At 40.9% G+C, this 26654-nt stretch overlaps 1 protein-coding gene across 1 annotated transcript in view; it reads right to left on the reverse strand.

The window, feature by feature from the left end:
* PKHD1 (PKHD1 ciliary IPT domain containing fibrocystin/polyductin) overlaps window positions 1-26654 on the reverse strand; it is a 237622-nt gene that overhangs the window by 43082 nt on the left and 167886 nt on the right. The window contains exons 57-58 of the mRNA XM_041426139.1: window positions 26035-26197; window positions 23915-24075 (exon numbers count right to left, since the gene is read on the reverse strand). Coding sequence (XP_041282073.1) covers window positions 23915-24075; window positions 26035-26197 — 324 coding nt within the window. The remainder of the gene's footprint in view (window positions 1-23914; window positions 24076-26034; window positions 26198-26654) is intronic.

The raw sequence follows: 26654 nt of genomic DNA on the forward strand, positions 1-26654 counted from the left end.
ACCTACAGTCCAGTTTAATAATCCGATTCTTCATATAATTCAAGCCCAGGTAGTTAATATCTTCTCAGGTAATACCAAATCATACACAATAACTTTGGGAACAACCACTAAAACTGAGATCGTAATTCTGTCAATAGCAAGTGAAAAAACATTTAAGAGGAGAATAAAGGCACCTTATGGAAGAAGTCTCTGCATAGAGTATGTTGTGAACCAGAATAGTTCTGGCTCTACCCTTATCTACAATTTGATCAAGCAGCACCAATGAAAATTAACAATTTGAACACTGCCCAAGAATCTCCTGTATTCTCCACATTTTTCTCCTCCCTGTTCTAAGCAGCACAAATCACTGAAAGAACCAGAAGGCATCACTCGGTCCTGTCTTTTGCTTCCTCAGGGTTTATTTTGCCAATGTTCTTGTTTTTATTCCATATTTGAGAGATCAATAAGAAGGATTTGAAGGGAACAGTAACCTCTCAGTCCTACTCACAGAGACTAAACTTCCCTTATAGAAGGGGTAATACCTCTCAACATTAGTAATGCCAGTGTGGACTGAAGAGGGTCAGAACACCTCAGAACTTAGCTATGAATATGCAAGCCAGGAACAATGTCTGAGATCTTGGTGGGCTCAATTTCTTTCATAACGAACAGAAAAAAACCAGCATAAACATCTGAACTGCCACAGGGACTTTTCTTTGTCTAGGATTTGGGCAGGGATAGCATGTTAAACATGCTGTCCATAATCAAAAGTGTCAAAAGCTTGAATCATACATTTTCCACCTTCTGGGACACAGTGGGCCACAGACATTTTTCATTAGTCTTTAAAAGAGGTACACTGAGGCTATGTCCACACTTATGAAGGTTTATGCCTTAAGACCAAGTACTCAATCACAAATATTTTACATTCTTAGAGCAATGTTTGGCATGTTTCTTTTTTTGTCTAGGTCAGATAGCACTGACCAAAACTGTGTCTAGGAACTGTCTGAGTCTTAATGTGATTTGTGACCATCCCAGTTTGAATGCAACAAATCTGGTCTGGAGCAAAAGGGATTTTAATGATTATATAAATAGCCACACTAAGAGTTGGCCATAAGCAGGGATGCTTTGCACTAGACCAGGTTGTTCAAAACCCAGTCCAACTTGACCTTAAACACTTCCAGGGTTGAGGATATGTTCAATTTCAAGCCACTCAGAAGCATGGGAGGCATTGATAAAGCCAAAAATGAGGTTGCCATCATCAGATTTTTCTTTACCAGCTCTCCATACTCAAACAGAGTCAGCAAGACTTTGCTGACTATCTAAATATAGATGAGATACCCTAAAATGGCAAAAAATAACAAAAACTGGTAAAAAAAAAAGCCTAACATATAAACTGCACAAGAGAAAGGATGACTTTTAATTCACTATAGTCAAAGTTGCTTAATCACCTCAGAATTGGAAAATGAAAAAGAAACAGCAGCTCTTGAAATGTGAGCATGTTTGAAAACTGAGTAAATCCACACACCATGTATTGATGAAGACAGCAGATCACATCCCAGATTAATTACAGCAGCCAAAAGGGAAAAATAAGATCTTTAAAACCAGAGGCAGTGGGACACAATCAGACTAATAAAAAAAAAAAAATCAGCTTCAACACAGATATTTAAGTAATGGATGGTCCTGAAGAGATATTCTGGCTACATCTTCACCAGTAAATTAAATGTGCCCAGGAGTATTCCCAGACACCAAGGCCAACTGACATGATCTGGTTGCATTCATCTTCTAAACCAGCTCAGCTTCAAAAACAGGATGGATTCATTCACCAGACCAGCTGGGAATGTTCCTTGGCAAACACAAACTCCTAAACTGCACCCAAGGACACAAAAATTTTTTGGGAGGATATTGGCCAGAACTAAAGCATGTGAGGGGCTGTGGTAAACATGTTGGCAGGGCAGTGGATTGCACCTCTGTGTCATTTTATTTAGCTTGACATGGACATCACCCCTGTCCACATGAACCTCTGCCCCTGCAGAGTGCTCCTGTGTCCACAATTTTACCTGAAAAATTTAACAGAGGGCAGAGACCACATCAGTCAGGTGTATCCCAGGTCAGGTATCCCAAGCCTAAGGAAATGGACAGAGAAACCTGCAACCCAGATTATTTCTGGGCCTGTTTGAGAGAAGAGTTCACACCCAGAGGAAAAGACCAAGCAGATGTTATGTGAAATATTTGGCCTTCTTTTGGCATTGTTGAAGGCTGTTGAACATCATCACCCTTTGGAAGTTCAGTCACACTGGTTTGGGTTGAAGGGACCTTTAAATATTGTCTAGCTCCAGCCCCTGCTATGGGCAGGGACACCCTCCACTAGAACACTGACATTCTCTTGTACTAGAAAAATATTTAAAAGGAAAAAACCCCAAACATTTATGGTTATTATTAATATCACTCTTAGTGGGGCAGGAAACCAAGTTGTTGGTGTGCGCCTTCTGTATATTGCAAGAGCAGACTTTGAACTTGAGAGGAAGAGAAGGAAGGGACAACTTAGTCACCTCCTGGCTGTTATTTCCCTGCTGGAAATAGGCAATAGATTGACAACAGCTGAGGAGAAACCTACCTACCCACTGCAACCTTAATTAATACAAGAAGGATGGGCTTGGGAAGACTGGAGTCACCCCAGGAGCAAATGGGAATGATTTCCTGTCTCTAGTCAGCTTGTGTCTCTGTGGGTTGGTGCAGATGGACTGAACTCTGGTCTTCAACAGCCAGTCCTAATCTATGAGTTCAATGAGGTTCTGGCCACATATAAGGGTGGGAAATAGCCTGGTGTTTGGTGGTGCCACCAAATCAGCTCAACACGCACGAGCATCTCTCTAACCCAGATACTCTGGCAAAGAGTGGATAAAAAATGTGTCCCTAAGAAATGTGTCACAATCACAAAAAAGCTAAGTAAATCCTTTGACAGACACACCAAGCAAACGCAAGAGAAAGAGTGGGAATAGGTGAGGAGTGGCTACACCACCAGAACTCTATCACCATTGGTTTTTGGAGATGACTCCCTGTCATGTGCCCTTGACTTGGATGAGAACTGTGAATGTCAGCAAAACCCTCAGGGCTGACCCACAGCAGATTCCACCACTGCTGACCTACAGCAGACTCCTTCAGTGCTGGGATGAGTCAGAAGCACAGGCTGGGGCTGTGTGGGAATGTACCCACACAGAGCAGGATAACAAGAACGTGAGGTCAGGCTCCTCAGAAGGAACCCAAGTAGGTCCAGTGTCAGGGACACCACCTGAGCCAACAGCACCTGTGCACAGCACACAGGGAAAGGGACACAAACACATCACAGTCTCGTAGAATCGTAGAGTCATAGAACTGTTCAGGCTGGAAAAGACCTCCAGGATCATCAAGTCCAACCTTCAACCAAACACTAGCATGCCCAGTAAACCATATCATGAACCACCCCCCAGCCAGGGTGGTGATAAAGATAAGGAAAGAGGCAGACACTGCTGCTCAGTCAGAGACCTGCCTTCAGCAAGGACCAGGAACATATTTTGCCTCTTTGTTTCAATCTCCCTTCCCATTTTGAGCTGATTCTTTTTCTTTTGTGAACAGGAGTCCTTTGCACATGCAGAACAGAGAAGGCTGAATTTTTTGTGGCTTCTCATTTGAGACTTTCTTTGCATCTCCCATCCATAGTGCTCATGCCAGTGCTTGGATTTTCAGTGGCAAGCCACCTAGATCAGGCTCGTTATTACCCTTTGTCAGGTGACTTGGGAGCAATACACACACCTGAAAAGTGAGTGGAGCATTGAGCTGATGCCTCCTGGCCTGAAGATGTGGGGACATGCAGGGGCACAGCCAGCGCCAGGCTGGGTGACTCCAGAGCACAGTGCCATTACAAATAGCGCTTTGCCTGGAGGCCCATCCAGTTGAATTATTAAAAAAAAAGAACCATTAATTAACTTGACTTAAGAGAAGGCTGATGCAGGGCAATGTGACCTTTTCTCTATGTCACATGCCACACGGATTTTGGCTTCCCTCTGATGCTTTGTCACTGCCAGTCCTTGTTTTTTAGATCACTGGACTGCGGGTGGGTGACGGTGGCCAAAAGGATTGTGGCAGCAGGAAGAAAGGAAGTGACAGCTCCACTATTCCATGATCTGTACACCAAAGGAAGCAGAATCCTGTTAGACATCTACTATTTATTATTATAATGCAATCAAATATATATATATATATATATATATATATATGCACATTTTATTTCAGGTATTACAAACGCATAACGCACAATGTGTACATTCAGCTAAAATACACATTTAAGATGTGCATTTAAGGCATTTAAGGTTAAGGTTAAAATATTTTTTACAGAAAAACTAAGAGGGGTATTGGTTTTACAAAATGCAGAATATAATTGCTTAATACTGCTCAATTTTTGCATAAATGTGTTTGCAACAGAAGGAGCTTTATGTAGTTTTCACCAATCAGCTCAATGCATTGCTAAAATAGCCCAATCTACCTAAAATTTGATACTGAATTAGCCCAGCAGTTGGGGGGGGGGGGGGAAGTGATAACAGTAAAATCATGGAGTCACAGCCCAATTTGGGCAGGGAGGGCCCTTAAAGAAGATTTCGTTCCAATCCCCTGCCATGAGCAGGGACACCTTCCACTATCCCATGTGCTTCAAGCCCCATCCAACCTGGCCTTGGACACATCCAGGGATCCAGGGGCAGCCACAGCTTTTCTGGGCAACCTGTGCCAGGGTCTGACCCCCCTCTCAGAGAAAAATTTTGTCCTAATATCTAATATAAACCTCCCCCCTTTCAGTCAGAAAGAAGTGATTCTCTCTCTCTTCCAGATCTTACCAGAAAATCCAACCCTAATATCTTGTGCCATACTCAGAAGGCCATGGTTTTGCAGTACTACATTTTCACCAGCAAGATTATGATGGACTATTACAAAACCAATTCAGAGAAGATCCCCATCTCCATGGCATATAGTCCACATGCAATGCTTTCTCCTAGGTCTGGCTTTTTATCTAGTTTATACATTTGTGTGTTTTGACATGAGTGTCTGAGCCTGAGCATGGCTTCTTGAGCTGAGATAAATCAACATACTGCACAGGAAATGTATGCATTTAAGACAACAATTTTAGGGAGGAGAGAGATTTTTTCAGGCAGGCATGATGAATCTTTTGAGTTTACCCTGAATGTCTCTTTGGAAAAGCAAGCTCTTGCAACCCTATGCATCATATTCAGAATGCATCTACACCTTCTCCTTGGCACAGTGCAACACCTGACCCAAAGCCCACAGCAGCAATAAACCAGGAATTACAGGTCCTAGAAATAAGGCAAAACCAGTTTTCAGAGCACATGTGATTCTCTGAGCCTCAGTTTGCTTGAAATCTTTGCAGGCCATGAAGGACCCGTGGACCTGTTGTCAGTGGGTGACCTCAGGTATTTCTACTCTGCCAGCATCTACCTCTGTGCTCACTCTGCGGTGAAAGGTGTATGGATCTGGGAGATCACTGCATCCTGAGTTTCTCCACAGAACCTTCTTTGAGAGTTTTGTCAACACAGACATTAAGATCAGAGGTGCAGGGTTTAGTCCTCTGACTGAGATTTTTTTGACTCTACTGTTGAAAAAGAAAATACAAGGGAAAAATACTTCTGAAATTCCACTGGATAACATTGGCAAGGAAAGGCATGTCAGTGTTATACCCACATATAGCTCATGTAGAACACAAAACCTCAGAATGGCTTAAAAAATGCTTTCCCATGTCCCATTAAATCACTGTGGCTTAAAGTATTGAAAGTTGGTTTTGAAACTCCTCAAAGAAATCTAAGCCTTTATCTCAGTGAAAACACTCCCCTCTTACTAAACAAACATGATGTGATCAGAAGTGGACCTCAAAAAATCCTCTCACATCTCATTATCCCACAGTTTAGATTAGGGATTTTATAGCTTGACTTCCTAATTCAACCACAGCATCAGCTCTGCTCTCCTCTGCCACAGTGCTGATATATTTTTACTGTAACATGAAGAGCAGAGCAAAGGAATAGAGCATGTTCTCATGGAAACAAGTTAATTTTGGTTTAACCTCCATTGCCATTGCACTCTGGTTGGTTAAATAGCAACACCAAGTAAACCAGAAATAAAACTTTACTCAAGCAAAAAGCCTCCTGAAGGTGCTGGCTGCATCATTTCCTGCAACACAAAGGGCTCCCTTGTCATTCTTGTTGGCAAGATGTTAATTTCCATGCAAAGATGGACTCTGTTGAACCTATTTACCAAGGAACACCTGTGAAAATACACCTGAAACTGAATTATGAGGGCTTTCACCCAGAAAGCACAAGAAGATGGAGAGCAAACCTCTGTGTTGGTTTGGAATTTTTCTTTTTTTATTCCTTTCCTCTCCAAACTTGAGCCTCAGCCTCTCAAAGAAAGACACTTGAAAAACACTTTGCTTTTTGAAAAGACTTCAGCACATATGAATCCCACTGCAGCAATATCATTCCCTTAAGCAGCTCCCAAACTGTGAATATAAAACGATACAAATTCAACACCCTCAAAATAAGAAGAATAAGATAATAACCCTGGACAATGAGAAAATTGCACAAGTTCACTTTCCATGTCAGTATGCATTTCCCTTTAAGAATTTCCATTTCCCTTTAAGCAATTCTATTATTCACACATAGCATTTCTAATCATTCTTTCAAGTGTTTCTATGTAACTTATCAGGGTTTAATGAATGCCAGAATAAGCACTAGAGGGAAAATCCACATAACTGGACACTAACCCAAAGGTTTTAACAAGACCTCTACATTTTTCTCTTTTTAATATAATCTTTATTCAAGTACTTGCTGCTTTGATCAGAAATATGGCTTTTTTATTGGTGTTATTATTGACTTTTTCCCACCAACCCACTTGCCTAAATCAGCATCCCATAACTTGTGAGCCTTCCAGGGTTGCAATGAAGAGTTATTGGTTACAAAGGGCTTATTTGAAAACAACATCTACATAAAATCTGTAAAAGTTAACAAACAAAATTCTATAATGATTTCTACTGAATGGGGACCCACACTCACATTACAGAGAACAGTTAAAAAAAAAAAAAAAAAAAAACCAAAAAAAACAACCAGAAAATATCCAAAACTGGAAAATGTTCAAGAACACAAGTGACTTGTTCAGTCTTCAATAATATATGGAGGTACTTGCTATCAATCAGAATTCCTAAGGATCACCTCATGCAGTTGTCATTCACACAAATTCTGGAACACTTTGCCACTAATGGTTTGAATGGCTAAAAGATTGCGTGAGACAGGATACATAAACCAATAGTACAGGAATTTGTTTTACCTTCAGGTCAAACTATCCTGAATTAATTGTTGCTTTGGAAAACAGGGTATGAGAAAAGTCAGTCTATAAATGCCAATTATTCCTCCCAAAGCAACCACTGCCTCCAACATTATACTAAAAACACACTAAAATTTGAATCTGATTTTTTAAGCCACTTCTGGAGTTCTGTAGGATTCCTGTCTGCAGGCAGGAAACTTCCTGCTGTTGTAGGCAGCCCTGCACTTGTATTTCATCTCTGACTGGTTTGGGATTCTTTTCTTTGGAGTGCTCTTCAGGCATACGTGTAGTCAGTCTCTCTTCCAGAGACACTTAGCCTTTCCAAGAGCAAGGAATGTTTTTTGTTATGTGTAGTCACTGACTTCCATTGGTCTTCCTCTTTCCTTCAGACACACATTTGAATGGCTGAGGAAGTTTGTACCCTTGGGGTCCAGAGAGGGAAAGGAGAAAGTAGATTTCCCTCCATGCACAAGGATGCAAAGCAACAACTTGAAGCTGGTTGCAGAGGGAGCTGGGCAGAATAGTTTCTCTAAAGCTGATTTAGATGTCTTACTCAGTGGTTTCAAAGAGTAAGGGGGACATCATATCATTTTCCTGCAATGAAAAAAATTATTTTAACTGATTCTACTTACAGCTCTAATAACTTGTAATAACTTTCAGGGAAAGCTAATAACAGCCTTCCAGTATCAAAAAGGGGATTAGGAGAAGTAATTTTTACAAGGGCATACAGAGATAGGACAAGGGGAAATGGCTCTAAAATTAAAAAGAGTAGATTTAGATTAGATGTTAGGAAGAAATTATTTAGAGGCTGGTGAGACCCTGGCACAGGCTGGCCAGAGAAGCTGTGGCTGTCCCATCTCTGGAAGTCCCCAAGGTTAAGATTGGACAGGGTTTGGAGCAACCTGGGCTAGTGGAAGGTGTCCCTGTCCATGGCAGGTGTTGGAACTGATCTGTAAGGTACCTTCTAATCCAGATCTTTATTCAAAGAACTGGAAAAGTCCTCAACAAGCGGCACAGCCTATTCCTCCATCCCACAGCAAGAACAGGTCAGCCTGGCTTCATTCCTGACACATCCTGCTGTGACTTTATCTCACAGCTCGCCCTCCAGAAAAGAAAGCAGTCGTGTCCATTTCCTAAGGCACAGAGACCAGGGATAGCCCAGCCCTGCTCCAATGTGAGTTGTGCTTTTAATTGTGGTCAATCCTCAGAGTAAGACATGGACAGAAAATTTAATTAATTTATAACGAGCTGGATCCGGAGCTCCAAGAAGAGCCAAGGACTCTCACAGCTATTAGGGAAATTTTTGCCAAGTATTCTTTCCAACTATTTATCCAATAGAGCTGTATCTCCTATTTCTTTCATATTTATTTTTTGGTGCAACCTTGAACATACTTGGTGCTTTTGAAAAGCTAATTCTGTAATCTGTCTGAGGAACAATTTCTTCACCAAAAAGGTGGTGAGGCATTGGAAAAGGCCAGCCAGGAGTTGTGGAATCACCATCCTTGGAAGTGTTCAGTGTTTGGGACACGGTTTAGTGGTAGACTTGGCAGTCTTTAGTGATTGGACTTGATGACCTCAGAGGACTTTTCCAACCTAAAGGATTCTGTGATTCTGTAAATCCCAGAGAAGAGAATAAAATATTGTTCTTGCAATATGGACCCTATAGGGATGTGCCTTCATTTTCAGTCCAGTAACTGTTGCATCCTGGTGAGCATGGGAAGCAGACAATAGGAAAAGCTTACCCTGGTTTTGCAATGTGCTTATTAATTTCAGAAAAACCACCGCAGGAACAAAGTTTATTAGTGAGTAGGAGGATGTTTCAGGAACAGAGCCCGACAGAATATAATCTTAATTAATTACATACAGTTTTATTGCATAACTGATGGTTTTAAACCTTGGCCAATTAACTTGTCAAACACAGAAGTTAAATTCTATATTGGTCTCTTAAGAAAGATCTATGCCAAAGTATTTGAAAAAAAAAAAAAAAAGAACAGGAAAGACAAAGGAAAAAAAAAAGGGCAAGGACACTGAAGTCCAATATATTGCACAGGTCCATGACTTCCATTGTGAGGCAAATTGAAGTGGCAAGGTTACCTTGTCTTGACAACTCATTTTCTAAGAAAAGATGAGGTGCTGTTGTTAATTTAGCATGCTTAAAAGAGAGGAAAAAAAAAAAAAAAAACAAAAAAAAAAAAAAAAAAAAAAAAAAAAAAAAAAAACAAAAAAAAAACAAAGGAAAAAAAACCACACCTTTTCACTGAAAAGTTCTTCAAAAGCACCTTATGGTGCTGTGGTAGCTCTCACTGATTTGGTGTCTCTTATCCCAGCAGCTGGAGTATATAGAATGATTTTATAATCACATATATTCATAGATATATTTATATTTATCAAAGCATATTTATATATTTGTATATTGAAATGAATATAAATGTGTACATGTTAAGATAATAAACATGTTCTTGGGGTGATCTAAAACTGAGTATTCAACATAACTACCCCAGATGAAAATATTTCTTTTCCAGCTTCTTACACACAATGTCAGTTAATAACTTTTTTTCCAAAGCACTGAGCTGTTTCTCCAAAAATTCACTCAGAAATTAATATGTTCTTTTTAACTAATTATTTTAACTAAGCGTTATAATGTACTCATGCTATGTATCCTGAAAACCCCATGGTGTACATAGTGTCAACCACATGTGCTTTGAACTTTGGTAAAGTGATGACATCTATATCAAAGCTATGCTTTATAAATGAAGATTTTGCATGTTTTGTCTCAGTAATTATTTTGTGAAATGCAGCTTTTGCGTGCAGCAACCTCTTGGCCCGAGGTTGCTGCACACTTTAACTTCATTAAGTTAAAATGTTCTATTAAGTCATTGTCCTGAAAGCAATATGGTTAAAACTGGGATGGATAGTTGTGAACTTCCCGCTGATTTTTGGTGATCATGTCATAGTATCATAGAACCCTGGAATGCTTGGGATTAGAAGGGACATTGAAGATCATCCCATTCCACCCCCTGCTATGGGCAGGGACACCTTCCACTCTCCCAGGTTGCTCCAATTCCCATCCAGCCTGGCCTTGGACACTTCCAGGGATCCAGGGGCAGCCACAGCTTCTGTGGGCAAGCTTGGCCAGGGCCTCTCCACCCCCATGGCTAAAGAACATCACCCAGAGACCACCTACACTAGGGCCCTGTCCAATCTGCCCTTGAATGTTTCCAGGATTGAAGCAGCCACCATCTCTCTGGGCAACCTTATGCCAGTGTTTCATCACCCTCATTGTAAAAACTTCTCCCTTGTATCTAATCTAAGTTGAACACCTTCTAATTTAAAACCTTGTCCTATTGCAGCAGGACCTGCTGAATTATCTGCCTCCATTTTTCTTAAAAGATTCCTTTAAGTACCGAAAGGCCAAAATAAGGTCCCCCCACAGCCTTCTCTATTATTCAAACATGTGGTAGCACACAGCCCTGAGCCATGCCCAGAGCAATTACACTTTGGGCCAAATGAGTCAAAATTGCTTGCTTCTTATTGTGATCACAAAAACTGTCAAAGCAGAGAAAGACTGTCAAAATTTAAAAGATGAAGAAGAGGAGAGCAAGGCCAGCTAAGGTCACAGAGGCAACATCTAAATTCTTGCCTGACTTAGTAATGCCACAGGAACACTGATAATTAACAGTTTGTAATTTTTCCCAGTGGTTCACAGGGGACTCAAGCTAATTTGGAATCATACCAGACCACTGCCACATAGACAATTCTGTAGTTCCCTACTCTGAAATATTGAGTCATTACAAACTAGTGAGTGGAAGGAAAAATAAGAATTATCCTCATTTCACAGGGTAATCAAGCGACTTCCTTACTGTGAGGATGCTGAGGCCCTGGGACAGGTTGCCCAGAGAAGCTGTGGCTGCCCCTGGATCCCTGGAAGTCTCCAAGGCCAGGTTGGATGGGGCTTGGAACAACCTGGGATAGGGAAAGGTGTCCCTGCCCATGGCAGGAGGTGGAAAGAGCTGATCTTAAAAGTCCCTTCCTACCTAAACCTTTCTATGGTTCCATTTTTACTATCTGGGACCTCTCCTCAAAATTCACTTGCCAGGACATCTTTAGCAGTGCTGCTTTGTGTGTCAGTGACAGTGACAGTGACACAGCTCCTGCTTCAGAGCTGCCTCCTGTCCTGCCAGCCTGGGACACTGACAGACAAACAAGAGTTTTCTTGGAAGAGGCCACATCAACACAGCCAAGGTGTGGTGGTTCCCACAAGAACTCATCTTTCAGTTATACTTTTACATCCCTGACATCAAAGAACAGGGCGAAAATTCCCTTGCTTTTCTTGCGGCTCTTTTACAGCACTGATCCAGCATGGAAAAATTAAAGATGCTTTATCTGAAACATCCACGAAGGAAATCCTGTGTTTCTGATGAACCTGACTTCCTCAATTTCCTGTTTGCTGCACAGCTGTCTGTATTGGATGGGTCTTAGGGACATTTTTTTGGACATATTTGTGTACCTCAGTTGGAAGCCAGGTTCCTAGAGCTGGAACATAAGGGTCTATAATCTTTAAAAAAAAAAAATCACAGTGAAAACAGAAAGAATGAAAAGAAAACAAACCAATAAAGAATCTATTCTGTCATAACATTTGAGGTTCTGGTATTTGCTGGCCTTGGAATAGGCTCAAGATAAATGAAGGAAATGTGTATTTCATTAAATGCTAATATTTGGAAGATAAGAGGATAAGATGATGAAATGCTCCCAAAAACAGTTGTGAGGGCAGTGCCTGTGTGTGTTTAAACACAAATGTTTGCATACACACAAACAGACCATCGTGATTCACTCTGAATCAGAGCAGGGCTACATAAGAAGTATTACAGGGAAAGGGAAAAATATACCTATTTTCCCAGGTCATTTCTCTTCATATTCATGACAAGGGATTTTGCACTTCTCATTCTCCATCTCTTTTCAGAACTGCAATTAAAACCTTCCAGAATATGGGGTTTTTTGGGGTTTTTTGGGTTTTGGGTTTTTTTTGGGAGTGTAACTTATGTTATAAATAATCATTGAGTCACACTTAGGCACACACAAAAAAATCTCAATCCTACACAAACTAAACTGTGCTAGGTGCTTTAATAATAAGGCTGGTGAACCAACACCCAACCAGCTTTTTTCCCAGTGGATGCCATACCTTTTTGCTGGTTAAACTTTGAGGTCTTTTCTCCATTCCACCCAGAGGACTCTGTGTAATCCCTTGGCTCCTGCCCAACCCAGTCTGTAAAGTCAGGAGGAAACACATGTTTGCCTCCTGGGGACACAGCCTTAGGCAGCAACAAGGGTCACCAAGTGCCCAGAATTCTTTTGTTAATTAGCAGATGCAATGCAAGAGAACTAAAATGTGGGATTTGAGGCTCCAAATACTCAGGAGAGCATTTGATGTCTGTCCTTCAAACAATGCAGCAGAGCAGGAACTGAAATTTTCACAAGCGATAGACAAGGCTTAGAACTTTCAAAGAACATGAGAAGATAATGAATCTAAGCAATTTATTTTCATAAATAGTTCTGGACACTGTTTTTCACAAGGACTGCACATAGAAAATAATTCACTGACCACGGAGTTGTTTCCCTGATAACCCCCAACCTCTATTGCAAGGCTAGAGGTTCTAAGGCTTAGAGATTTGTTTTTAACACACAACAGAAGAAAGCTTCATTTTGTTCATTGCAGCTGAACCATTTCTGAGCAAACTTTCAGACAAAATCTTTCCCCAGGCATAAATCTATCACAGAAAAAGAAAGGCATCTATTGTAGCAAATAACATTAAAGTATAGAGTATAAAATAAAATATAAAAATAGAAGCAAGTAAAAAGAAAGAGCAAATATGATGGAATGTTACAGTATAAGCTGTCAAACTGTGATTGCATGAAAATCAGTGGTACTCTTGGATCAAAGCCATTGATCCATGGCAGCCTCCTTGCAGGTGGACAACACCTGCCAAAGAACTGATTAAATGCCTTGGTCTAGGTTTCAGGTAAGGCATAACGGCAGCAAGAAGACAATTTGGTTACTGGTTGGGAAGGCTGTGGAGGTTTGGCTTTGGAAAAGACCTCTGAGATCAAGTGCAGCTGTAAATGTAAGGTCACAAAATCCCTCTAAACCGTGTCCCTCAGTGCCACATCAACACATTTTCAATGCCACAGCAGAGGAGAATCAGGAGGTGAAGAACAACTCCACACCGAGTGGAACAAGTGCTACACTACACAGCTGGATTCCCAGCCCTAAACCAGCAAGCAAAAGTTTCTTTCTTTAGCTGAGGTACAAAACTGGAGTTTCTCTCCAGAGAACATTTCTTGGTAGCCAAAGGACTCTAAATGGATAACCCACTTTGGGGGACAAAAACGTTCACTCAGAGTTTTTCTTCACAGACCCAAACTTTTTTACACCTGTAGGAATCTATTACCTTGAGGACTTACCATTCTATTACTTTTGTTTAAAATTGAAAATGTTTTTAAAAGGACTGGGAGGGAAATAACACACATATATATCTGCACATACACTGCATGATTACATAAATCTCATGCTTGAAGAAGCCCAACTTAAAAAAAAGAGACAGAAACATGATGTATAAACACCAATAAATTGACTGTTAGCCGGATTTCCTGATACGTTCTGCAAAACTCAGGAATGTGATCCACTAGGTGCCATTCCAACAGATCTCTGCAGTGTTTGTTCAAAAATGTGTCCCCCGCAGGCTGCCCAACACCCTCTAAAATGGGTGAGAAAGCTGCTTTTCCATCCACATGCCTTGATCAGTCCCATAAAGAGAGGAAAAGAGGAAAAGAGAGCTATCCCTTGGTGTTTGTGCCTGCTTCTCCTTCAAATGGAATTAATGGTGGTTTAATGGGGTATGAAAGGATGTTTTACTGGAAACAATGAGGAACAATTGTCTAGCTCACGTTTCATTTCACAGGTCATTATTGCATTAAGAAGTAAATCGACCAAGTCCGGTAAATAACAGTCTGTGTTTTGCCCAAAGCTTCAAACCAACAATCTTAGCAGTCACCAACTAATATCTTTGTCATTTTTAACCCTTGCAGGGATCTGCTGGGGGCTACACAATTATAGTCATCACCCACCCCTAGCAGGTGAGCATTATTCATTTTATTTCTCATCCCTTCTTCCTGCAAACCCCATGAGGCTGGTTTGATTTTTTTTTTTTTTTTTTTTTTTTTTTTTTTTTTTTTTTCATTGTTGTTTTGTTTATTAGCCAACCTAGCCAACTGTGTGTCTGGTGGCCTTGAAAAACAACACATATTTTAGTGACTGCCACAGGCATCTTTAAACAGGCTGCTTCCTCTGCAAAATTAATTGTTGCAAAATGTGGTGCTTCCCCTGTAAACCTCTGCAAACTCCCACTCAGCAGTTTGGTTGGATTATAAATATGTCTCTAAGATCTAAAGGAAATAATATAGTTGTGCTTGCAGGATGAAATACACATTTCTTTTTTTTTTTTTTTTTCTTTTTTTTTCTTTTTTTTTTTTTTTTTTTTTTTTTTTTAAATTGAATAAATACAACCAACTTGCCTCCTTAAAGGTATCAGCCAGGAAGTCTGGAGAGGGTGTTCCATGTAGATGCTGTCCTTGGTTCCATCACTGCCCCACTGGAGCAAGTCACTTCTCCACTCCCTCTGTTTTTCCTGACACATTCTAGCTTGACTTTTAATATCAGCAGCTTCTGCTACAGCTGCACCAAAGGCAGCACGCGTGGCAGATCAAGGGAAGTGACTCTGCCCCTCTGCCCCGCTCAGGGGAGACCTCACCCGCAGAGCTGCTTCCAGGCCTGGATTTCCAGCGCAGGAAGGACATGGGGGTGTTGGAGCAACTCCAGAGGAAGCATCAGGATGATCAGAGCGATAGAGCACCTCTGCTATGAGGAAAGGCTGAGGGAATTGGGATTGTTCAGCCTGGAGAACAGAGCTTTGAGATGATCTAATTGTGCCTTCCAGTACTTGTAGTGTGTCAACAAAAAAGACTGAGAAAGAATATTTCAAGAGCATGGATTGACAAGACAAGGGGGGATAGAGTCAAATTGAAATACAGTAAGTTTAGATTGGATATTAGGAAGAAATTCTTCCTTGTGAGGGTAGGGAGGCCCTGGCACAGACAGCCCAGAGAAGCTATGGGTGCCCCATCCCTGGCAGTGTCCAAGGCCAGGCTGGATGGGTCTTGGAACAACCTGGGATTGTGGAAGGTGTCCCTGCCCAAGACAGGGGGTGGAATAAAATTATTTTTAAGGTCCCTTCCAAACCAAATTGTTCTGTGATTCTTCCAGAAGATGCTGGAAAATTTTTGGGTGGTATATTGTAAGACTGACTCAGATTTGTGGGCATCACCAAAACCAAAAGGAATGATAAATAAGAATGTAACAGTTCCTTGGGAGAATATGAAGGATGTCTGAACTTTGAGGAGAGGTCCCAGATAAGGAATAGATTCATAGAGTGGTTTGTGTTGGAAGGGACTTTCAAGATCAGCTCGTTCCAACCACCTGCCATAGGCAGGGACACCTTTCCCTATCCCAGGTTGCTCCCAACCTTATCCAGCCTGGCCTTGAACATTTCCAGGGATGGAGCTGCCACAGCTTCTCAGGGCAACCTGTGCCAGTTTTGGTTCCCTGTAAACTCCACTCACAACCTGGACACCATTTTCTATGAGACTCTTCTCTAGACTTACATATTGCACACAATTTCAGGCTCACTGGCATTCCACAAGAACAGGCAGACTAAATGACCAGGACCAAGCACGTGGGTTGACAGACAATCCCTTTCCTCCCCAGTGGTCACTCTTTGTCTTCATCAGAAGCATTTAGAGAGTCTTAATTACCAAATCTTCCTCCTACAACGCCCTGGCCTTTGGACCCATATATCACTGTCAGACCTCAAAGATTCCTGCAGGCCATGAATATCCTTTCAGAATTTTTAAAATAGGTGCTGAAAGGGCTATTTGAAATTATTTGACCCATCCTCTACTTACTCAGGAAAGGATCATCTGTATCTGATTATCTAAGGATGTTACCATTGATGAGGACTCTGCAACTCACTCAGGCAAGCTATGCCCATGTTTCTCTATTTCAACATTTCCTCCCAACACATAAAATTATCCTGATGACACTTCAGACCATTATTTCTGGTTCCACAGACTGTGAGAGCAATTTATTTCTCTCCAATCCCCAGCAGTCTCATGTTTTTGAAGGCTGTTCCTAAACCTCTCTTCCACCTTTTCTCAAGAGCAAGGCACCCAGCTTTTCCAGTTATTCCTCATATCACCTGTTTTTCACATGCCTAATAATTCCTTTGACCTTTAACTGTCAGTTTCCTAAATAAATCCATGATTAGTAAGTCCATCAGTTAGTAGGTCCATTCAGTTTTCATGGACCACCAATGCTTTATAATCACAGTTTAAGAAACACTACATTGAAACAGAAGCTTCATCATGCCCATGATAAAAAAACTTTTGCTTGTGTTTCAGACAACATTTATATACAGAAGGGGAGAGAGGTGGGTTTCAAATCCATAACTAGAATCCTAAATGAAGGTGACGTGGTGTTTTGGGGGTACTGAGCCCGCAGAGAAACAAACAGGCTCTCCAAGATCTCACAAACTCTAAAAATGGTGGCATTTTTTTAAGCAGCTCCTTAAATACAGGAGCTGAGTTTGAAAAATTAAAAACCTGCTCTTTTATCCTCAGGGATTAAGGCTAAAAGGAGAAGCCAGGAATTTCTGACAGCAAGAGTAGGCACAAACTATTTATTGGCACATCTTCAAAAAGGATTGCTATCCTAAGGGGCAAGGTTATCTCCCATTGTCAGGGACCTGACTTTATAATCAGTTTTTCCAAAATTCATTTGGATAATCATTCCTAATAGATATGTATACATATTTTACATTTTATGCAGCTGAACATCAGTGCATGACTGTTTGAAAGAACCTGAGGAATTTAGAAAAGAAGAAGAAAGGGTGGCACAAAAAGCTAAACTCTATTTACAGCAATAAATTTACAAAATAGTGGGGTTTGCCCAAGGTTTTTTTGGCTTCATCAGGAGAAAAAAATTTGTTACCCTTGTTTGATGGGAACAAGGAAATAGGGTTTGATAGGCTTATACAATTTTACATATACAGATGTGTGTGTGTATATACATTGCTCTGTGCTGATCCCATGGAAAATGAACAATGCACTTCATCTCACACATCCTGGATTCAGAAATAAGGAAAAAGCAACTCTGAAAAGAAAAATAGCTGTTTATTAGAGTCTGAAACCCAGACTGTGAGTGAAAGCAATTTATAGTATTTCAAAATGGACATGTGGATGGCCACCTCAGCCCCACTGCTGACCTTGTTGCTACGTCCCCAACTGTGCCCAGTTCCTCCCTGATTTACCAAAAGAAATCATGTAGAGGAGTGATTTTCACTGGCACAGCTGTCCCCTAAGCAAGTCTCACGGTGACATCCAGGTCACAGAATCACAGACTGGCTTCTGCTGGAAGACACAAAGAAGTTCATCTTGTTCCACCCCCTGCCATGGGCAGGGACACCTTCCACTATCCCAGGTTGCTCCAAGCCCTGTCCAAATTTGCCTTGGAGACTTCCAGGGATGGGCATCCACAGCTTCACTGGGCAGCTTGTGCCAGGGCCTCAGCACCTTCATAGAGAAGAATTTCTTCCATATCTCTAATCTAAACCTTCCCTCTGTCAGTGTAAAGCCATTCATTCCTTGCTCTATCTTCTTTCCCAACTGGTGGATTTTCCACCCACAGAATTGTCCCTCACTGAAGTTGGCAGAGATGATTCTTTAATTCAGCGTGTTCCACCATCTCACCCGATGAGCCACCACATAGACATCAAAGATATAAAAATAACGTAATTTCCCTTTGGATTACTTTAAACTTTGTTCTCCCATGAGCATTACGAAAATCCTCCCAACTTTATTCTCTGCTTTGGTCTCAACTTAATTAAAGTCTGCTGAAATCTTTACCGGAGATGTGTTTTCAGGAAAATTAAGAATTACAAGCATTTTCTGATCATATTAGGTTTGGTTTTTATGAAAGAATAGCTTGGTAAGAGCTCTTTTAATGTCCTCCATTGCTACTTCCAACCCATTTTGCATGGGCCATTTATTGCAGAAAAAGCAAATTTCTATTTGTGAACAGCAACAGCAAAAAAGCTCCAGAGGAAAACAATGCTGATATTGCTTTGTTTCATTCCATGCAGAGCTACCAAGCCTGCATTTTCTTCTCAGACATCTTTAATTACCGACTACAATTACGCATAGCTAGTGTGGCTAATCATATTCCTTAGAATATTAAATATTTATTGTCAACATTTTCACCCAGCTTTAGCCTTAACTTATACTGCCAGCCTGTGTCTCAAAATTCTATGCTTTCCCAACTATTATTTGAGATTTTTATTCAATAATTAAAAGTACCAGAAGAAAGAAAATTGTACAAAAATCTTCGACCAATAACCCAAGTTATAGTTTTTACCTACATCTGACATTTTATCATACTTCTGATGAACTTAGCAAATTTCTGTAAATTCATTTATGACTTTTAACTTCAGTGTTACAATTCAAAGAGTTTTTGAATAGTTTTTCATAAAATTGAGTGTTTCATGTCTCCATAATTTTCTTCAGAACAGCATTTACATATTAAACACTTTCCTCTTTATGATTTAGAAAATGTAATGATTACCTCTAGAGAGTAAGCAAGACTACTGAGCAATGTTCAGTGATGTCCCAAAATATAGTCCAGGAATATTTTTTCAGAAAAAAAGTGCTATGTAAAATGCACTTTGGGCTTATTCTAGTCAATGCAACCCTAAAGTTCCACCTACTTTAACAGGCTGAGGTATTTTTAGATTCAGGGTCTGGCTGTCAGGGTTCTGGAAGGAAAATTTTTAATTCAATGACTGACCTTGGGCAAGTTACAAATTCTCTCCTCTTCCTGGAAAACTAGTGCCAAAATAAATGTCTACCCCACAGAGGTATTATGGACCTAAATTTCACTGTATCCAAAGAACTTACAAGGAGTTGTCAGGTGGTAAAGTAGAAAATAAATTAAATTATTCACACAAAATGCAAGGATCACATTTACAACAGAAAGAAAAAGTTGCATGAATATACACCAGATAGTCCAGGGCTTCATTGTCCCCCAGTAAATCAGAATCAGATAGGACTGAAGGAAAGACACAAAGTTGGTGAAAAAGTTGGGGAACCTCTCCTGTGGGGAAAGGCTGAAGGATTAGGTGTGTTCTCACTGGAGACAAGGCTCAGGAGAGAATCCTATCACAATATTCCAGTACTTACAGGGAAGCTACAAGGTAGATAAAGGAGATAAAGGAGAAAGGCTCTTTCTTCACAAGGACACACATGGGGAAGACAATGGGCTACAGGTACTGCTTGAACCAAGAAAGATCTCATCTCAATATAAGAAATAAGTTTTTTCACAGTGATAGCAATCATTGGGTGTTGTAGTTGTCCCATCCCTGCAAGTGTCCAAGGCCAGGTCAGACCGGGCTTGGAGCAAGGTGGATTGGTGGAAGGTGTCCACGCCAATGGCAGGGGGATGGAACAAGGTGACCTTTAAGGTCCCTCCCAAGCCAAACCATTCTGTGATTCCATGGTTTATTGGAACAAACTCCCCAGGGACATGGTGGAGTCTCCATCACATCCTCATACTGAGGTTTCCAAAATGCAGTGGGACAGGGTGCCAGATAATGCTCCTTTCCCAAAGAAGGGTGGACCAGATGAGCCTTTGAGTCCACTTCCAACCTGGTCTGCTTTACAATTTTATGATTATTCAGTCCAAATTGCCTTAAATTATACCTAGGATGTATCTGTCATCAGGAAGAAAACATGTCTGCAGGCTCAAGACTAAAACTTTAAAGCCTTGGTTTCATCTCTCCATTTCTGTGTATTACCCATGTAATGAGTCAATCTCTCTTCGCTCGGTGGAGGGGACATTAGTAAACTCTGGTGGAAGTTGTCCCTGCCCATGACAAGAGATGGAATCAGACCAACCCAAACCATTCCAAAATTCTATGACAACACTGGAAACAACAGAAGTGGGGACAGCTGGATCTTCTACCTGCATTCCTACCAAGGGAAGACAATGAACTTTGATGGCTCTGGGAGTCATCCCAGATTACAGATTTAGGAACTGTGATAACAGAGTCCTATGAACACTGCAAAAAGCCAGCAGCTGGCTGATCCTTCAGCTAGACAAGGATGGCTGTATCAGCTGCCCTTTGCTGAGTTGGGGTTTTAACCTGGATACAGGAATCAGTTGAATACACAAACTGTTCGCTTATCCTTAATTCCCCAACAAGACACTCCTGTTTATAGCTAACTCTGCTGTACAGCTTATGATTCTGGTATTTCCTCTATCATGGAACCATTTAGTGCTCCAGGCCTGGCCCCAAGCTCTTTTGCAAGAGGCTTGCTCTAGACACGAGTTTTAGGAGAAAAACATTTTGTCATCCAAAAATGGCAGCTCAAAGAGATTTAAATAATTACAAATTCATGTTAAACTCATTAAATTGTTTTGGATAATTCAAAAAATGGTACTTTGAAAGTTCCTCATAAATTATTTAGGGAGGAGGGTGTTGGAAAACATTTAATTTTAAACTTTTGAAGTATTATATTTAAAAGACAAAAAAAAAGATAAAAAAGACTCTCATATTAAAAAGTAATTATGCTTTGTTGGACTCAAACCCACTTTTGTTGTTACTCCTTTTTTCTTGCAGTAGAAATAATAATAGCAACAAAAATCTTGGATCTGTTCCCTCCTGTTTTGTTCTTTTTTTCTAAATTTCTGCGGTTTATCCAGAAAACTAAAATTTCATTTTGAAGTGAACAATTCTGCTTCTTAAGAGAGTTACAATAAAAAGCTTGGTCTATGAGCAAAGACCAAAGTCAGTGATAAAAGTTTGGGAAAACAAAAGGGGGAAAAAGTGGGTATAGAAATAATAAATTTCATAAATTCTATCTCAATTACATCTTCAATAAAAGACATCATGTGAATCCGGAAACATCAATATAATTCTGAATGATCCCTTGTGCCTCAGTTATGGCTTTCACAACTTCTTCCCTGGGATATTCCTTATTCTGATGAAACATCTCCATGGCTTTTTTGTCCCTGAAGTCTACTGAGTGTTTTGGTTTGCTCCCCACAGAATAATCAGAGTATCTGAAAATGGCTGAGGGACAGTAATTTCAATCTGATTGGCCAAACTGGAAGTTTGAAGGGAACATAAGTATTTATATTTATTATAGAATCATTCAATCACAGACTGGTTTGGGTTGGAAGGGATCTGAAAGTTCATCCTGTTCCAATGCCCCTTCCAAGCCATTCTATGATTTCATAATTCTGTGACAGCACCACCATCTTCACAGACCTTGAAGAAAAAGGGAATCTGTCCCTACAGAATCATTAAGGCTGGAAAAGACCTCCAAGGTCATCAAGCCCATGATAAATGAGTGAATGCCACCATGCCCATTAAACCATATCACAAAGGGCCACATCTTGGTTTTCTTAATTATTCCAGGGATGGCGGCCTCACCCTGTCCTGGAAAGCCTGTTTTAATGGCTGACCACTCTTTCTGGAAATAAATTTTTCATAATACCCAACCTGAATTTGCCCTGGTGCAGATTGAGGGTATTTCCCCCTGACCTATCACTAATTTCCTGAGAGAAGAGGCCAATCCTTCTTTTCAGGGAGTTGTAGAGAGTCCCCTGAGCCTTCTTTTCTCCAGATTAAGGAACCTCAGCTCCCACAGCTGCTGCTCATGAGACTTAAATTCCAGACCCTTCCCCAGCTCCTTTCCCTCCTGTTACACACTCCAGCCCCTCAATGTCTTTCTTGCAGTGAGGAGTTCAGAACTGAACTCATGGTCTGGCCTCGAGCACAGGAGGGATGATAATTTCTCTGAGATAAGTGGGAGCAGGAAAGTTGCGCTTTTTCTCCAGTTTGTCTATCCTGGGAGCCTGCATTGCACTGTGAAAAATACTCAGTTTTACAACTTTGCAGAAAGAGAAGAAGGGAAGAAGACAGCCACAAATTCACCTTATCATCAAGTTGTGCGGTCCCAAATGTCAACCTCAAGACAAAATGAACCATAGGTCAGAGAAATGTAGAGGAATTTAACACACATTTGGGAAGGGAAGAAGAAAAAAATTCCCATTCTGATTCGGGCAGCAAAGAAAACCACAGTAATTTGGTCATAGCTTCAGAGGCAGGCAGCATTTATCATATACTGGTACCTCCATTTCACAAGGAGATAAACCCTATGGAGTGAAGGTTGTACCCTCAGTGTACTTTAGATTGTGAGGATTCCTCCTATACCTATGACTGTGTGCTAGGAGGTGCTAAAAATGGTGGGAATCTGAATAAAATCCAGGTTTTGTATGCAAATATATTCATTAATATGCAGGTGCTAAGTGGTAATAGTACCAGAGCATTAGTGCTTGGATGTGATTCATAATTAGGGTGGAAAAGGTACAATAAAAATCAGTGTTTGCATCTAGACAACACATAAATCAACCCTTTAAGCAGCCAGCTAGAGCGGGATCCTTAGAGGAAAAGCTTTACACCTTTTGTTTAAAGTTCTTCTTGTGTTTAATCAGTTTCAGAGTGTGAAGAAAAACAGGATTAATTACAAGTCCCTCCCATCAGTCTCCCATACCGGCAGAGTTACAAACGATGCATCTCTACAGCAAAATGGCCACCATCAGCAGCAGGCACAGGGAATGCTAATTGTAATTAAAGAGTTTATTTGGAATCAGAGAGCCGAGTTTTAATCAGGATGAGAATGGAGCCTTGCTGTGGGAGCTTTCAGAAAGTGGTTACTGAGCAGAATGGGCCTTTTTTAAACAGAAAGGAGTTGTCAAACTTCTGGAGTGGGTTTTCAACTTGATTATCTCCTCAGTGGGATGTGGATGAAAATCCTTGCAGGGCCAATTATTGGTAATATTTTGGAGTTTTGTGGTGTTTTTATGGCATGTGCCCCTCAATGCTCTCAGAGGACTTTGCAAAGGGCAGGTAGAATCACCAATAATGGAATCACCAGTAATGGTTTGGGTTGGAAGGGACCTCAAATCTCATCTCATTCCACCCCCTGCCATGGGCAGAGACACCTTCCACTAGCCCAGGCTGCTTCAAACCCTGCCCAACCTGGCCTTAGACAATTCCAGGGATCCAGGGGCAGCCACAGCTTCTCTGGGCAACCTGTGCCAGGGCCTCACCACCCTCACAGGGAAAAAATTTCTTTCTACCATTCAATCTAGCAAGTCAGACCATAAAGAGGGTAAGGATGCGGGGTGAAATGATACTGCAAGTAGGCAGAGCGGCACTGGTGGGCACCAAGCTGCACACTGAGTCACTCCAGACTTCTACAGCACAATTCACTACATCCTGCCTGGAAAGGAATCACACAGATTGGGACTACCATGACCTCAACCTCAGTTGCAGGTCTCAGGGAAAATCACATCTCATGGCTCAAATTTCTGCACAACTTTGCAAACACTCCTGCCAGCACAGGCACTTACCCGCTTCTGAGTAGAACTGTGTCCATTCAAATTCTGACTTGGGGAAAACAGAGACAGGTGGCTCCAGATGCAGGACACCTCCATCCAAATCCTTGAAAAGGGCTTTCCTTGAGCCTTTGCATCTCTTTTCGGGGAGCATGGTGTCTTCAGAGGTTTGCACACTGGTTAGTAGGAAAGGTAACATTATTATTAGTAGCTTGGAACAGCCAGAAAAGCCTATAAATTTCTGTGTAAGGCATTAACTACTGGCTGCCAGAGAGGAAGGTACCTGTAACAGCACAGGTGTGTTGAGAGAAACTCATCTCACTGAAACAAATATAAGAGTTGAGACTAATCATTTCCTAAACAAGGGTCTATATTGACTATAGAAGAAGGTCAGTGTGTTTAAATAACATGCTTAATTTTTGGAACACTAACATGTAGAGAGCTGAATTGCTTTCAATTGCAGATTGACTAAAGGTTCAACACAGCTTAAATGAACTGGTGAACTGAGCATCTCACACCCATGGCAGAATTCAATATGATAACAAGACTTGTACTCTAGCAAAGTCCATGGAGATATTTTCAGATTACTACACATTAAACCTTGAAGAAAATGCAGAACTTTTTGGTCTCAGGCTGAGAAAATCTGATTGCTGGTACCTTGAATGGGGCAAACAGGTATAGGCAGAGATTTGCAGTAAGGGCAGAGGAACAAAAAGACCAATTCCCCCAATCAACCAAGCTCAAAAGAGGCAGAGAACAAAGACTCCTCTGATCCTGACAGATCAGTTCTTGGCCATCTCTCAGCACATCCAGCATTTCTGCTGGTTAGGTCTACCAGTAGTACAAGCAAAGTTCTTCATGGATTTGCTCTATTCTCTGATGTTTCTGTTTCTTTCTTGCTCCAAGGCAATGCTCATCTTCTCTTTGACAGGACAAATCCATCAAGACATCCCTTCGGGATGCTGAAGCAGAACAATGCAGACACATGCTGGATCAAGCTCAGCAGCTGCAAAGGTGGATTAAACAAATGCATGCAGATATTGCATGAGGAGCACTGGGAGATGTTACCACCCTCAGAGGCTCAGCAGCCTCCCGAGGAAGACTTCAGTAACCCACGTGCATTCCTCACATTTGAAAACCACCAGCTCTTGCAGTGGACCGGGTATTCAGCAGCTCACTACCAGCAGAATATTGTGGGATGGATACAAGAGTGAAACATAATGGGAGCTGACAAGCTGGACAGGGCTCAGAAATCTACACGCAAACTAATGCCCAGAGCAAAAAGCAAAAATATAGAATAAAATAAGAAATTCTGGCAGAAGGCTGGAGGGGCTCTAAACACAGCAGTGTGGGACACCTCCAATTATTTTTGACTGGCAAGTGGAGTCCATGCTGGAATATTTTTTTGCTACTTCAAGGCTTTCCTGACATAGCCTCTGCATCATGTTCAGTGGCTGCAATAAATAAATAGGCATGTGGTTTCTATTGGATGTGGTATGTCTAAACCTCTGCAACCAGCAGTGACTTAAGGTTACAGATGAAGTTCTCCCCTCCCTCCTCAATCCTCACAGATGATATTCTCCCTGGGCAGGAGCAGTTCTGGCAATCATTTGACATCTCACAGCCTGCCTGGTACTGATCAACATTTCTGATGTGATCTCATGGGCACAAATCAAGCCACGCTTCCCCGACCAAAAGGACATTCCCTGTCTCAGGGTTTTTTTTCCTGGAGGTCCTGACATTTTCTGAAGCCTGAGGCTGAGAAGTCAGAGATGCTCAGGATGGGGGTTTAGGAGATGGGATATGTGAGGCTTGTTTTGCTACATAAATGTCAGGAAAAGAAGAAATCCAAGAGGATTCATCCAGAGATGCACCTTGATGGAATTCAAAACTCAAATTATAAAAGATTGCCCTAAACTAAATTTGGTGGTATTTTTCCATTCCCTTTTTTTTTTTTTTTTTTCCTGTATTTTTATTTTTCTGTGCATGTTTGTTTGATGTTGGAGCTTGCTCATTTTTGTCAGACAGGAGCAGTACAAAAGCAGATATGAGGGGAGGATAGTTCCAAAGCTGTAGGTGTTTGCGTTTTTGTTTTTTTTTTTTTTTTTAAGATAACTCAGAATGAAGCATTTTACCTTGTTGGATAAAAGTAGAACTTGTCCTTCTCACTGACATGTAACATCCTTGATGTCTCTGCTGTGATGAGAGGCATGATGCCTAAATGATCAGCATTTGACATGATACAGACATCCCTGTCTTCACTGTAGCAACTCTGTGTAAAACCAGTAAAGGTGACTTCTGCCAGAGATTAAGAGAAGATCAATCAAGGAAAAGTGGTTAAAAGAGTGCCATAATTAGAGATAAGAAAGTTGTTGTTTTTTTTTTTTTTTTTTTGGTGTGATGTTTTCCATGTTAACGTGGCCCCCATATATATATATGGGCAAATTATTTTTAAATCACAATAATAGCATTTTTCATAGATCTTCATGTGGCTTTAGAATACTTGCAACTAATTTACATCCTAAATTGATACAAACCAAGTCACACCATAGGAAATGAAATCACAGAAATAATAACTGAGAGAGAAAACAAAAAGCAAGAGTATTTTATACATTTTCATTTGAATAAGTAAGAACCAGTTAAATAACAACCTGCCTTGGATGATTTTTCTACTTGCCAGAGATTAATATAAAACAAGCAGGGTGTGATGACACATACTTGGCTCTGACTCTCAACTCTTATGCAGCTCCAAAAT

The sequence above is a fragment of the Onychostruthus taczanowskii genome, unplaced genomic scaffold (assembly GCF_017590055.1).
Source record: "Onychostruthus taczanowskii isolate IOZ18803 unplaced genomic scaffold, ASM1759005v1 scaffold90, whole genome shotgun sequence".
Lineage (NCBI taxonomy): Eukaryota > Metazoa > Chordata > Aves > Passeriformes > Passeridae > Onychostruthus > Onychostruthus taczanowskii.